The sequence below is a fragment of the Eufriesea mexicana genome, unplaced genomic scaffold, assembly GCF_001483705.2.
Source record: "Eufriesea mexicana isolate 0111107269 unplaced genomic scaffold, ASM148370v2 scaffold571, whole genome shotgun sequence".
Lineage (NCBI taxonomy): Eukaryota > Metazoa > Arthropoda > Insecta > Hymenoptera > Apidae > Eufriesea > Eufriesea mexicana.
In genome coordinates, this window is record NW_016908756.1 from 161,360 (window position 1) to 175,378 (window position 14,019).

The window sequence follows — 14,019 nt, forward strand, 5'->3', positions numbered from 1 at the left end:
TTGTTGACATATCGATCTAACGCTGCGATCTATTTTAGGTTATGTGACAAACTTTGAAGCATAGACTAGTATTTTGCAGAAGATTCTCGATAGTTGGATATTTTTCAAAGCAAGTGTGGCTCCGGAAGCAGTTTCAAATGATTTCCAATGTCTAGACACTACATTTCGAGTGAAACGGCACAACCAATTCTATTAATTAAAACATCAAAGATCGCGTGATGTTGGTCAATGGTAGGCCGACTGGATCTTCGTCACGAGCATAATGTAATTGTGCAACCACACGCGTACATATACACTTTCGAAGATATTGAATAGATAAATGGGAAACGCTCGCAGTTACATCGAACGAAGCCACGTATACATGATTTCCAAGATCTCTTTACGAGCGTCGTTTCGCGTGACGAAGAGGCCACCTCGCGTGCGATTCCATGATAAGATGTGGAGCATATTAAGCGCGCCCGTTTTGTTCTCAACGATCGACAAAACACGCATTGTCCCACGGAACGTCTACCACTGTTTAAATCCACGGATTATATGGTTTTACGATTCGTAAGAATTTTATGTATAATGTACTGTTCTATTTATGGAGGTTATAGGTTAACGAACAGAGATCTTTTTAAAATGAAAGATACTTCGATAACGATGTAATCGTGAACGAAGATAATTGTTAATGTAAAAGTAAATCGAAAGTTTAGAATAGTGTTTTTCCATATGTGACTTTGGATACGAGGTAATTGTGTTTATAAGGCTTTTCAAATATCCGTGAGCTGACTCTAGTCATTCTTTTTTTATTTTTTAGCAAAGCAGTATAAAGAAGGTTGGTTCACACTCGGCGTTTATTTTCGTACCAGAAGCAACCCCATTCGAGGTAGTATTATAGTTCACGTCACACCTTGTGCAAACGGAAAGAGCGATGCAACTTTACATGCAACGAGTCGGAATAAAAAGCTCGTTTTATTTGCTCGATCGAAGGGTGGATAACGTTGGGAATTTTTCTGGTCGACCAGCAGCGGCAGAAAGAGAGAGTCATTTCGACAGCGGCGACAGAGATTGATGACGCCGATCAAGACATTTGACTCTTGGTGGTAGCGGAGTTAAGTTAAATTTATGAAGGAGCCGCGAACGTGTGGCACTCGACAAGTCGGATTAAATTGCATTTGTACGGCTACAATGAGACAACGTTTAGTGTCTAGCAACACGAAGCATCGCTACGGTTCTCACTTAATTACCGAAGTCGTTATTGCGATTATTTACACCTGTAAGCGTTGTTCTCATAGAAAACGTTTTGATCTGTTCCTCGTTTTACTTGGACTAACGCGAGAGGTATCGAATCTGAATAATTGAAACTTTTTAATTTCAAACTTTCAAATTTCAATCTCTATACACAGAAGCTTTTTATTTCTTTTATTTCATTCCTATGCGTTAAATCTAATGCATAAGTTCTATGAATCGTCGGGTAAAGCTGACCGATTGTAGCAAGTGGAAATAGTTTCAACGAATTTCGTCGTCTGTCGTCTTCCGACCGTTCGCTGCTCCACATGTCGTAGAACTATATCAGAACAAGTACTTTAATTGCAGGATGTTGTTAGTCCATTGCGACGATTGGTCGCGTGAATAACTGCATCCACGAAGCGTGACCATGGGCAGACACAGCGCCTATAATGCGTACGCGATTAAGTACAAGATAGGCTGCTGCAAAAATTTATGACGATAATTACCTTACTCCGTTTCCCGACGTTCGTTCAATTGCAAAATGTACGCCCATTCACGTACACGCATACTTCACCCATACTGGCTCAGGAACATAAGAAGAAATAGGTGAAACACTGTGTTCTCTCGCTTTCATATTTCTCCTGATTATAATCACTTAACTTTCCTTTTCCCTTTGTCTCTTTTTATCATACACACGTGACACGACTCTGAAAAAAGACACTGTTACGCATCCTCGAAGGTTCCAAATTGATTTTAACCTACCTCACGACGTAAATTAATTAAAGAGGGTGGCTCCGTTTAAACCTCAGCTCTGAGCATGCCATTTTTCTACTGTTGATCAATGGCGGTCGTTTATCCAATATTGTGCACCCTCGAATTTCCTCCCTAAAAAATTACTCTATGGACGACCAGAAAATGTTCACAAAATCTTTTTACAAACTAAAATTACCATTGAGGATTGTTAAGGGGATGATGTCTAACAAGTATTCAAACAGTATGGAAGGTAAAGAAAGTCTTTGACATTACAAGCTATATATAATAAGACTGTATAGTAATAAACATAATGCTATATCGTAGCCCGGAAGGTTAGTCCGCGCAGATGGCGGCGAAGACGTGGACGGACGGAAGAGTGTTGCGAATGCTCAAGTTTTATTGCACAATGCACGGTGACAGAGTTTACGGTCTTTCATAACGATCACTGACTCCGTGGCAGGAGCTTTTTTCCTCCAGGCGAAAAGTCGAAGCGGAACGAAGAGTTGGCGGGAAATCGCGTAACGAGCGACATGCGCGATAATAACCCGCGCATACGCGGGACAGTGATCGATATTTAGCTTGGGACAAAGCCGATGACGCCGATGGGTGGCTCTGTCATCGGCGCGGTTGTCATTACGTAATTCGAATTACGCAAGGCTGCCACGCAGGATCGCGTCAGCTGTTGGAAGCACGCGTTTCCTTCAGGCTATTATATTCGGCAAACAATACTCTTTCATTGCTCCATGGAATTCATTCAGCTACCGCAGAAGCATCGAATGAAAGCATGAAATATGCGAAACACTCAATGCCTTCAGGTTAAATTTATGAACAAAGAACACTTTGTTATCGATATGGATACTGTGTATATATGTTACGAGTACTGGTTGGCGTAATTAAGTAATTACTACTACAAAATGGATTTTTTCTATACGCCTGTCACTCGAGTTGACATTTTCCAATTAATAATTCACAAGTTGGTGGTTATAGACTTCCATTGTATAACTTATAAAATTTTACATATAACAAATTATATCACTAGGATTGTTTAACAAATTTTAAAAGTTATTGATGCATTTGTAATATTTACTCATAGAATTTCGTTCATTTTATCACCAAATATGGTATTATTATCTAAGGGAATTACCATCAGTAACTTTCAACTTGTGACTCATAAAATTTCGCTAACGACATCAGTTCAATTACGCAAGTGGGTCATTGCTAATGATCATTAATTTAGATTTAATTGAACTTTTCTTTGCGAGTAGTCGTAGGATCCTTTAAAGTCAGACTTCTTCCTATTCGGAGAAATATTCGCATATTTTACTACGCTGATCATGTCGGGAAGCGTTGGTAGTCATACCTATTGTCTAAGTTCGATTATGGAGAGGCTCACATCCGCTCTGAGTTAATTTACTCTTTGTGTTCCTGTGTGCCTTCGATATGCTGTGAACCCATAATTAGACTCGGAGAAAACTGATTGTCGCTTAATCTCGCCGCCGATATGCATCGGTATACGCGAGTATCGCGAACCTGTGAACGTATAATCTAGAGCATCACGAAATTTTAACTAGTATCCTGAAGAATTACCCAACCGTGTCTTGAGCAACGTGCGACATATGTTAATGTGTCTGTCTACCATCTGTCGATGGCTGTCTCTTTTGTCTTATCGCTTCCACTCCGAATAATTAAACCATCCCCTTGGCTATTTTTACGTAACACTTTACTATAATTAAACCGCCTACTCGGCTATTTTTACGTAACACTCTCAGTATTCCATTAAGATGTTCAATGAGTAATGTCGTGTTTACATATTATGCAACTCTGCAGCACTAACGAATAGAGCCTATCGCATTTATTAGCGAGTAATATATCACCCGTTGTTTCCTACCACTGGGTTCCATCTTCTAATAATACCAATCCTAATAAATTTAACATTAAACAGACGTTCATGATGTTTTAACACACGGCGGTATATCCTAAATTCGAGTTCATTTAAATTGTAATATCGCATGGTCTGCCAATGCGTTATATCAGATCGTTTACAATTTACAATTTAAGCGACAGCGGAACGAAATAAAATCAAGAGGCGGCCCTAAATTCACGTTAATCTTATTTTACATCGTTCCACGCCGACTCCGCCACGATCCTCAACGCGAAGCGAGATCAGACCGAGGAACGTGCTGAATTATTAATGCGAAATCGCGAGGCGAGATTCGGGATAGGCCTGGTCCCCGGTATCGGTTGTTTCCCTTTCGACAGCTCGATCCTTATAAGAAGCGACGCCGCGACCCGCCGCGCGAGACGAAACGAATTCGTGGCCGCTGTGCGTGGAACATAATCGCACCCACGAGCAACACCATAATCGGCCGTCACGTAACGTCTTTATCGGGGCGGCTCGCAGCCCCGCGGTCGCGCGTGCACGCCGCGAAAGAAGCGGGCGGCGACGGCAATCCGCGCGACGAGGGCGTGGCGTCGTTCCCCGAAGGTCCGCAAGGACAGAGACATTAAAGCTTTTATTCCGTTGCGCCACCGTTCGCTTCCCGCGGCTTTTCTCGCGCTCCGCGCGTTACCCACGCGGCGAGCGGCTTTTTCGAGCGTACGCCTCCGTTCTCGATATTCCGGAGGTGCGAATCGCGAAAAAAGCCCGACGATGACTTCTTTCAAGGTGAACCTCGTGCACTGCTCGTTGGTGCAACGTTCTCCGCCGTGGAATATCGAGCGTTTCGCACGCGTTTACATCGAAACGTTGTAGTCTCCTTTACGACCCCACGGCTCGCATGTTTCGTTCCATGGAGGAAGATTTGCATGAAAAAACCAGGCGAAAAATCTCTATGGAAATTCTCTTCGTGTACAGGGCTGTTCATCTTCGGTGCTATTCCTCTGGGCATTGTAGAGCGGGTTAAGATCAAGTTACCTGGGAAAGAATAACAGACATGTTATACAGTATGAACGTACCGTACTTTCGGTTGATATTTCGTGGTTAATACCTTAGGCATGATACCTTCTGCTTCTAAAGAGATCCGGTTAGATTAAGACGGAGTAGGATCGTTGTCAAGGTACCTGGGTCAAATCCACTGTAATTCCGATACAAGGTCGAGCAGGCTGTACGGTCGTGTGTATTCATGGAGGAGGCCTCGGTTGTAATGCAACACCTTATACAAATACTTTTTCTGCAAGCAGTAAATGTGTTAAAGTCAAAGGGTTTTATTTATGAGAGTACGCGGTCCTTACACAAGAGTGCGCATTGTAAGTACCATTCGAAGCGATCAAAACGTTGGCGAGATTTGTGTCAGGCGCGTTTCAGATCGCCTCACGAGAGATCCATCAAGAGCAGGCATCTGAAACGGGTTAGTCCGTGTCCTTGGATCTTCGTTTGCGTAACCAGAGCTATATACCTTTTTGCAACGGAAAGCAACATCAAAGGACCTCCTTTGCACGCTGCACGAGTATTTTTCCTGCCGATTTTATCAGCCGATCGAGCGGTTTTCTTAGCAGGTCAATCAGTCGGAAAGACTGACTTGCGAAACATCCGGCATTGCGAAGCAACCACACACGTGACGTGCGAGTTTTATACCTGATAAAAAAGCACGGTTTGTTATCGACCTCTGGAACGGAGATTTATCAACGACGGAAAATTACCTTGGAATCGTTTAGGATAAAATACAGAGACGCTACGAGTGGCTGTTAGGCCCTTGTCAAGGTTAACGAACGACCGAATCTGCATGACACAGCTAAGAAGGCTACTTAACATCGTGATATACACGAGGTAATCGCTGACCGATCCCATTCACAGAGATGACGATCAGCATCCTTGTTGATACGTCTCTAACGGTAGTATCCGGAGGATTGTCAGATGCGTGTCCTCGCGAGTAAAGAATAGCCCAGCCTACATCTCGGCGAAGAGAGATGGCCAACGTGCAGATAATCCATCCGTCGATCGCGATAATCCCGTAAAGATGAGATACGTGGAAAAATCGGCTGGATGCAGACCTTGGCCAATACGAAACGGCAGCATAGATTTCCCTCGCCGTGGAGATCAAAGCAGCAAACCGATCGTCAATCAGAGAGCTCGGTCGTGCTTGTCACTCGACCACATCCATCGTCCCTTTCAGTTTTTCGTTTTCCGGCACGTCGACAGTGCCGTTCGTGGCTGGTATTGCATGTATTAAAATGGCGATAGAAACGGTACTATAAGTCGGGGGCAAAAAGCAGCAGAAAATCCCATGGCACGATCGTTCGAATCAGAGTACTCGACCACCGGCTTTCCTCTTTTTACGATGACTCATCGCTCGTGTGTCTTTTCTGCTCGTTTCTCCTTAGCTTCTTTCTCGCGTTCCTCTTCCACCTCCGCTTCGTTCTTTCCTCACCTCTTCCTCCTGTACCATCTCCTGCCACGTCGTTCCTTCCCGTCTTTCTTTCTCCTCCCTGTGCCTTCCGTTCCTTTTTTCGTCGTGGTCCTCGTGCATCGTTCTCCACTTCGTATACACCGAACGCGCGTCTACTTCGGCGCTGGGCAGAGGTATTCCCTGAAAAGAAAGCGAAGAGAAAGAAAATGGCCGCACGAGCAGGAGGACAAAGGCTTTCGAGGAGGCGCTTTGAACGCACGGCGAAAGGGTATGCGCCGCTCTTCGTCGGGCTGTATCGTCGTCGTGAGCAACAAAAACGGCGCGCCGTAAATGTTGCTTCGACGTAGAGAGCCGGACGGTTGTTAAAAAAAAAAAGGAGCGAAACGTGGCTGGTCGCGGTTTAGTGCATCGCCGTGGCGAAATATCGACGATTCCCTGTCGAAAAAGGAACGTCGCCGCCGCCCTTTCGAGCGAACGACTCGGACTATACGCTGTACGACCGGCAAAAAGTGATTTGTTGAAGAGGAGGAGGCTTCGAAAATTCTGAGTAATCGACGCTGCGTGCGTTACTCGTTCCCTCCGCCTTTACCGACATATTTGCCCGTTAAAGCGTGCGGTTTGCGGACGTGGAGTACGGAGAAGAGGCTCGGGGCCGGTTCGAAATTAAAATTCATTAGTAGTCCCATTATTCCAGCTTCGTGTAACGATACAACGAGACGTTTCCTTGCTTTCTTCAGACTCAACATCAGATTACGGATATTTAGTATTAATAAAGCGAGACGTATGGATCCTGATTACGCGCTTTTTTCTTCCTTCCTTTTCCCAGTCCGAGCGAGATTACAATGTGTTCAGGCACACAGTCTCATTATCCGGGAACGTTTTCACGGGTATTTATGGGAGACCATGTTCCGCGATCAACGGTACGTGCTAATTGTTGAGAGGGCCGTAACCCTGTTGAATGTTTCTTCGTTATTTTCAGTGTAACCTTACGCTGACAGTGTAAGTACCTGTCGTGGCATGCACTCGGGATATAAAGTGTAACGTGCAAAACCTGCCCGCCATACAACGTGCGGTACGACGGGTTTGCAAATGCAGCACGGGGTACGAGGCGCCATAATTCAGTCCTCGGGGCGAGAATCGTAAATCCGCGGAATGTCAAATTTTTACACCACGGTGAACCGTTAAGTAGCACCATTCTCATTATCGTTATGTTCTCCCTGTTACTGTAACTCGGCGACTAAATGAAAATTCACTGGTCGAAGGCGAGTAGATTCTAGTTTCTGTTCCCACTTTGGAGGTGTGTCATCTCCGTGAGTCATCTTCCTTCCACAGTCGCCGCGGGACTCTTAATCCTTTCCAAATCCATCCTTGGATCTCAAACGTGATCGCTAGGCCTGTGTCGGTCCGATCCTTTTAGCTGCAAAGAAACAAAAATCGAAACAGTGAGAGGGGCCGAGACTTAGCATCAAAAGGGAGGTTATTCTAAAGGCTATTCTAGGTTTATAGTGTCAATGTGACAAATGAAAAATGACAGGAACTATGCTGAAACATGCAGCAGATCTAAAATAGTCTAATGACCGTGTCGGCTAGCTTGAGAAACGCTCTCAATCGGCGGTTGGAATCGGTCCGGATAATAAGTGGCTTCTAAAAGGGCCACGGCGCCGTGTTCGCGAAAGTGGCTCGAATAAGATCGATACGTTGGCGAATTTCGCCAGATCGAATAATAATCGTCGTCGTTACACTGGCTGGTTCTTCGATTAACCCGGATAACCCCTGCGGGGTCCCCAAAGGATCGTGATAATACGATCTCCCGCGCATTTATCTATCGTCAATTCGTGGCGCGGCGTTCGTGGCGAGCACTCCCTCTTGCTCAACGACCGAACCAGTGATTCACGATTCGTGTTGCACGTTACGATTTCAGGCCGATACACATGCAACCGATACACATGCAGGACGTTGTTATACAGGTAAGACTTGCGACACGTTAATCCGCTCTCTAATTACCTGCGCTTCCTTCCACGCGTCCGGGATGCTTGCCCTTACAGTTTTGTCTAATGACATAGAAACTCCTTCGTCACATGAAACTATCAATCGCTTTCCAAGTCGTCAATTTTCGTCACGATTCGACTATTTCTTTCGAGCTCTTCTTTGTTCTTGGGTGACAACGCGTGAGGGGACACTATCGATTAGTACAATTACGCGAATTCCTCGTTTCCTGCAATTAAAAACGGTGGTTTACGTACACAGTTGCGTAACAACGGGTCTACGTTTGTTAGAAGGTTGGCTCGTTGCCAGTGACTTCTTACCACCGAATGTTTCCGTGGTTCACCTGTTGAATTCCAGCTTTGGAAGCTACATAGCTGAAGGCTGCAAGTCTCGCTGCTGCGTCGTCTGTGTGTCGTGCTCTTTGCTCTTGCATGTTATGAAAATTTTGCACGGTTGTTAAAAAACAATTCTGTTCTATGTTAATGTAACATTGAATGCAACAAGGTAGACGTACAGAAAAATTGTAGCAATCGAGTCAGAGTGTTGTTCCTCGTTCGCCATGCTCATCAGACCTCTCTTCAGGAGATTACCATCTGGAGGTTCGCGCAACTTTCTCGAAGAAAAGCAACTAGTTACCTAAGAAAGTGTGGAAAATGCATTCAGCTATATTCGCCGGTAATTTGAGGCGTGTCTTAATTTTACAATAGACGAAACTGGCAAAAAGAGCTCTGTAGAAACTCGATACGGTGTAAGACGAAATATACGTACATTCGAATCGAAGTATGTTTACTGCACATGCGTTTGCATTGTGAAACATTGGCGTCTCGCTTTCCAAATCGACTATTCAGCCTGATTTTCCGCATATACGTTGGAAGGCGCGCGAAACAGTTGCTAGCTCGAAGCGGTCGATTCATGAACGAAGCCAAGAGTCGTTACAATTATTGCGAAGTGTAACGTGTCGGGCCGACGTGCAGAAAGCGTTCAAAGTTTAAACGCACCGCGGGGGAGTGACTCAGAGGCAAACTATCTCATAGAGCAACTAGACGTGCCTGTTGGTTGCCCGGCAATTACGATTTGCGAGGGTCGAGCGCGTTCACACGGGAGGGGTTGCTTGCGAAATAATAAACGTTAGCTCCTTTATCGATTCCAAGCACGAAAGTGCTATGTGGAAGAGATCCAAGAATAGTCGTGAAACCATTGACATTGCCGTTCACTTGCTCGCCTTTGCTACACCCGCATTTCGCAGATCGAAGTACTTGCATACAGAGATATTGGTCGTCCTTTCATTTATAGCGTTTCTACATCTACATTATGCATAGCGGACAAGTAGCTCGATAAATATGAATTGGAAGGCAGAAAAGGTCGTCGAACTCGATGGCAGTCCATGTTCTTGTTTATCCTTATCCAAACACACCCCATCATTCACGCTCTATTGGAGTAACAAGTACACCGCATTCGTTCCACGGATTATGCTCCTGTCCTGACAGGGTACTTCTGTCCGGCAGTAGTTGACGTTGTCGAGCAAAGGACATTGTTACGGTGACGCACAGTTTGCACCGGTGTAATCGTCAGTGCACCTGCAAGGCTCACGAAAACCGCTCTGTATGGTGCACGGTTTAAACGGCGTTTTTTGCCCCTTCTGGTTTCACGGGTTCGATTCTTCTTGACTTTCCGACGCGATGTAGGGTCATCAGTGTCGTCCATGAAACAGGCGAACCAGTATGAATGAACGTCAGGAACCGAGGGCCCTTTTCGAGGGTGCTCACGTGCCTGTCACGTGAGGTAGGCACGCCCATTGTCTCGTGGAGAATGCACGCTCGTATGCATGTGCCGCCAACCGGCGCATAGTGACACGCACAGAGGCCAACACATTACACACGTATGCGCAAACACACGTTTATGTTCCTAAGGTAGACATGTACGTGTGGTTGGTTGGCTGGCGGCGGCACAACGTAGGTTACGAGAACGGTGGCTGAATATTAAAGAGGGGAAGAAGTAAAAGGCGATAGGATGTGGCGCGAGGTAGAGACAGCGGAAGTGCCGCGACACCGGCGCTAATCGTGAAAGAGAACCATTCTGCCTGGGGTGTGTTTCTTCGCGGTAAGTGGTCCCCTTTTAGTCGACGATCGAACCAGCGTTGTCATCCTACGTTCGATGCCCAATGTTCCGTGTGTCTCTTCGTGCTTTAAGGCGGAATTCATGATACGCAAGGGCTGCACGTTCACGTATTAAAGATTCAGCAGGTAATGGCGTCGTCGGGGTTCGCGCTGCCTCGTACATCCCGAAACATTTGGCGATTTTTATGTGCCGTCTACCAGCGCTCGGCCACTTCTCCATATTTCTTTTTACCCTTCGTCGTTATATACGTCTGCCGTCCTGCCGCTTCATTCTCGCGCGTAGCTGGAATTTAAAGAGGGAATTATTGAAGGCATTCGAGGAATTATCGCGGTTTATAGTGTTCCGTGTCAAGTTTTACGATATTCCGCAAATTTTTCTATCCCCAATCGAGCACGGCATCGTTCAACCGCTTTGAAAATTTATCACCGATCTTTCTCCCATTTTTTTCCTTTTTTCTACTCCCGTCTCGCAAAACGTATCATTAGCAGTCGGAAATGTTCGCATTTTAACGTCACTTACGCTGCGGGATACGCGGTATTAACGTCAGACGGAGAAAACAGGGAAAAAACATCGATGCTGTAACGAGAATCGAGATAGCCATTGCGAAAGTCAATAACGGGCGCATTTTTATCCGCCCTAATTGTATCGGCGATTAGGTCTCGTTAACGAGAGTGCCTTGAAAACGTTTTATCGGCTGATAAATCAAACGGCCCGGATGTGTAATGTATAGGGATGGTAATACGGTCGCGTAATGTGCAGCAGCGAATGGGAAGTCGAGTTGGCCAGCATTGAAGTGAAAACAAACGAATGTAAACAAGAGAGGGCACGTGTGGAGCGGGGGCATCGAGCCTTCCGCTTGTTTAGCTCTGTTTGTTTTGGCTGCGCCGTGAGACACGCTGATTCGTTTTAACTCTTTCCTCCATTACGACCGGCGCGCGTTATATTGCTTTTTAAACCTGCCTTTTTTTCCATTTCTCCTTCTACTCCTTCCATCGTTGGCGTCACCGGTTTACGATGTCACGGCGGGGAACAAAGATCGTCTCCTGCGAAATTAACCTTTCTGTTAGGTGTGGTGAGACTTATGAAAACGATGATCGCACCGCGGAGGTTATTTTCAGAATAAGGCAAAGAAATGAAGAGAAGAAGTTAATATAAATTGCCACGCTGCTTGAATTAATAGCGGAATTATACCACGTATTAATTAAATGCTAGAGTCAGTTGTTTACCATCTATTTAACAGACGAATAGACGTCACTATTGCTACTCGACAGATTCCTTACTGCTTTGATATTTTCGCGTGACAGAAGCTATCGATTGTGTCTTTATGGCACGTTATCTCCCTTCCATGATGGTACCCTTCAAAATAGATTGATACATATGACTATATGTACGTACGCATTGCGTAGAGCATGGATCTACAAAGCAATGAAGATATTGGGATCAATTAATTAATTGTGCCATTCCATTAATTCAATGGTGATATGCGTTCTTGATGATATTTCATTTCTACAGTACCTCAAAACTTATTCTTGCACTTCGAGTATACGCTACTCCAAAATTAACCTAAAATATTTAAAATAATTGTGTAATTTCATTAATTCAATGGGGATATGTGTTCTTGATAATATTTAATTTCTACAGTACCTCAAAACTTATTTTTGTACTTCGAGTATACGCTATTCCAAAATTAACCTAAAATATTAAAAATAAATTAATATTAAATGATATAATATAAAAACATTAAAATATAATAATATCATGATACTATAGTATAGCAAATTTTAGATTTTAGGGACATAAACCCTAGGAGCACACCCTCTATTTCCATTTACTGCGGTGTTGGGTGGTTAAGACACGCCTAAAGTTGCGCTGAAACGCGATTCAGGTATATATCGTTCCGCAGTTCCGGCGTTCCGGACGTTCCGTTTCATCGTTCCACAGTTCGAGCGCGAGAGTAGGCAGTTGCGTGTGTCGTGTCAGTTATATCTCGGCAGCGAGAGCCGTCAGGCATACGGGTGTTTCGACGCGCGTTGTTCGTTCAAAATCCTCGTGTATCCTGACGTATTTATGCCAACACAAACCATCGTTGGAATTTCCGTGGCCATAAGCGTCCTATCGTCGAAGGTTGTCATCGGTGTCGCGCGTGGTGTTTCTTTGGGATATTCTCTCATACGGAGTGTGCTTTCGTGAGTGTTCATATACTTCAAGAACGACAGAAAGTCCTACTGGTTCGTCGATTAAATCATGACAGTGGCTTCCTCGGATTCTAGTCTGACGACATTTCTCGTGACACCGCGTGCAGTTGAATCATTTCCGCGTGTGAACAGTCATGGATCTTCCCTACAAAAACGAAGGATTTCAAGGTTAAGTTTACCATCTGACACGTGATTATATCCATCTCTGTTGCATCGACCGCGATATTTGATTCCATATATATTATTGTTAGAGAGTGCAGTGATTTCGATCGATCGAAGGAACGCTGCGTCTGATGTTTATCGACTATACCGCGCGTGTCAGTAGTGTCGGTGGCGTGCATGGACGGACGCAATTACAAGCAGGACATTATAATGAATTATGCAAGAGATCGAATCACGTCGATTCGAAGATTACCTGTTTTGGATGTTTTATCTCCTCGTGTTAATGCACGGATCGCGTTCATTCATTTCTCGTGTCGGCCACAGAGGATGTGAGTGTTTGTGTATCGAAAGCTATCGGTGTGTTTTGACACGCGAATCGAGAAGTGCCTTATAAAAACGTGTTACTCGGTCGTCGTGGTCGTGTTGATTTTGAGCACAGAAATGCTTTAACGTGTAAAAGTGCATGTTGCTGCTTTCGAAACGAACGCCGATTTATGTACCTAACCGCGTATTATCGGAAGGTTATGAAGTTTGTCGTTTCAATTTGTACGCGAACTGTGTTGCTTCCCTTAGCACGTAACACATGCGAATCACGTGTCGTTATTTTTCTACTCGACGACCCTTCTCTTCACTGTGCTAACACGAGAATCGCGTATAAAGCAAACGTCAGTGGTTAAGCAATCATAGGTTAGCTTCGCGCGGGAAAAGTGGCGCCATAGGACGCAAATTCGATATCGACTTTTTACCGCGCATCCGTGTTCGCGTCGTCTTGATCGTTCGAGATCGAGATGCGGAGCTATTTCGATAATCGAACGATCGCGGTATGGACAGACTGTTGCGAATCCGAACGCTGACGGTGTAACCTTTGAAATTTTTACGCGTAAAAGTGACAAAGTGTAAAAAGTGACGGAAAAATATCGAAGATAACCTCACAGGCGAACCGAAAACTGGATAATCGTCATGGCTTACGTACTCTGGCGGGTCTTTATGAAGAAATACTCGAAGGTGCGGCTGGGGCTCAGGAATCTGCCGGTAAGTGTTGCACACTTGGTGCTTCGTAATTTGGCGTTGTATGCATGTAGTTTAGTTTACGCGCGGGCGTACGGTTGTTCGCGATGCAAATGCTCGGTCCGAGCAGAGCAAAACAGCCGTTCGGGACGGGTTTCCATCGACAGCACCGGGGAGAGATAAACGTACGAACGTTGCATCGTAATTCTCAAGGTCAAGATTTTACGGGCGAACTTAGC

At 45.0% G+C, this 14,019-nt stretch overlaps 1 protein-coding gene and 2 long non-coding RNA genes across 3 annotated transcripts in view; 2 read left to right on the top strand and 1 right to left on the bottom strand.

The window, feature by feature from the left end:
* The first annotated feature begins 684 nt into the window (after positions 1-684).
* LOC108546067 (uncharacterized) lies at positions 685-1,986 on the top strand. Its single transcript, XR_001890119.1, has 4 exons — positions 685-730; positions 800-1,085; positions 1,579-1,818; positions 1,930-1,986. It is a non-coding gene; the product is annotated as an uncharacterized LOC108546067 (long non-coding RNA).
* Positions 1,987-4,818: 2,832 nt separating this feature from the next.
* Positions 4,819-5,433, bottom strand: LOC108546071 (uncharacterized). Its single transcript, XR_001890120.1, has 3 exons — positions 5,220-5,433; positions 4,953-5,135; positions 4,819-4,879 (listed from the first exon to the last, which is right to left on the bottom strand). It is a non-coding gene; the product is annotated as an uncharacterized LOC108546071 (long non-coding RNA).
* Positions 5,434-13,732: 8,299 nt separating this feature from the next.
* The window catches only part of LOC108546051 (uncharacterized), a 536,976-nt gene continuing 536,689 nt past the window's right edge, over positions 13,733-14,019 (top strand). The window contains exon 1 of the mRNA XM_017897970.1: positions 13,733-13,804. Coding sequence (XP_017753459.1) covers positions 13,733-13,804 — 72 coding nt within the window. The remainder of the gene's footprint in view (positions 13,805-14,019) is intronic.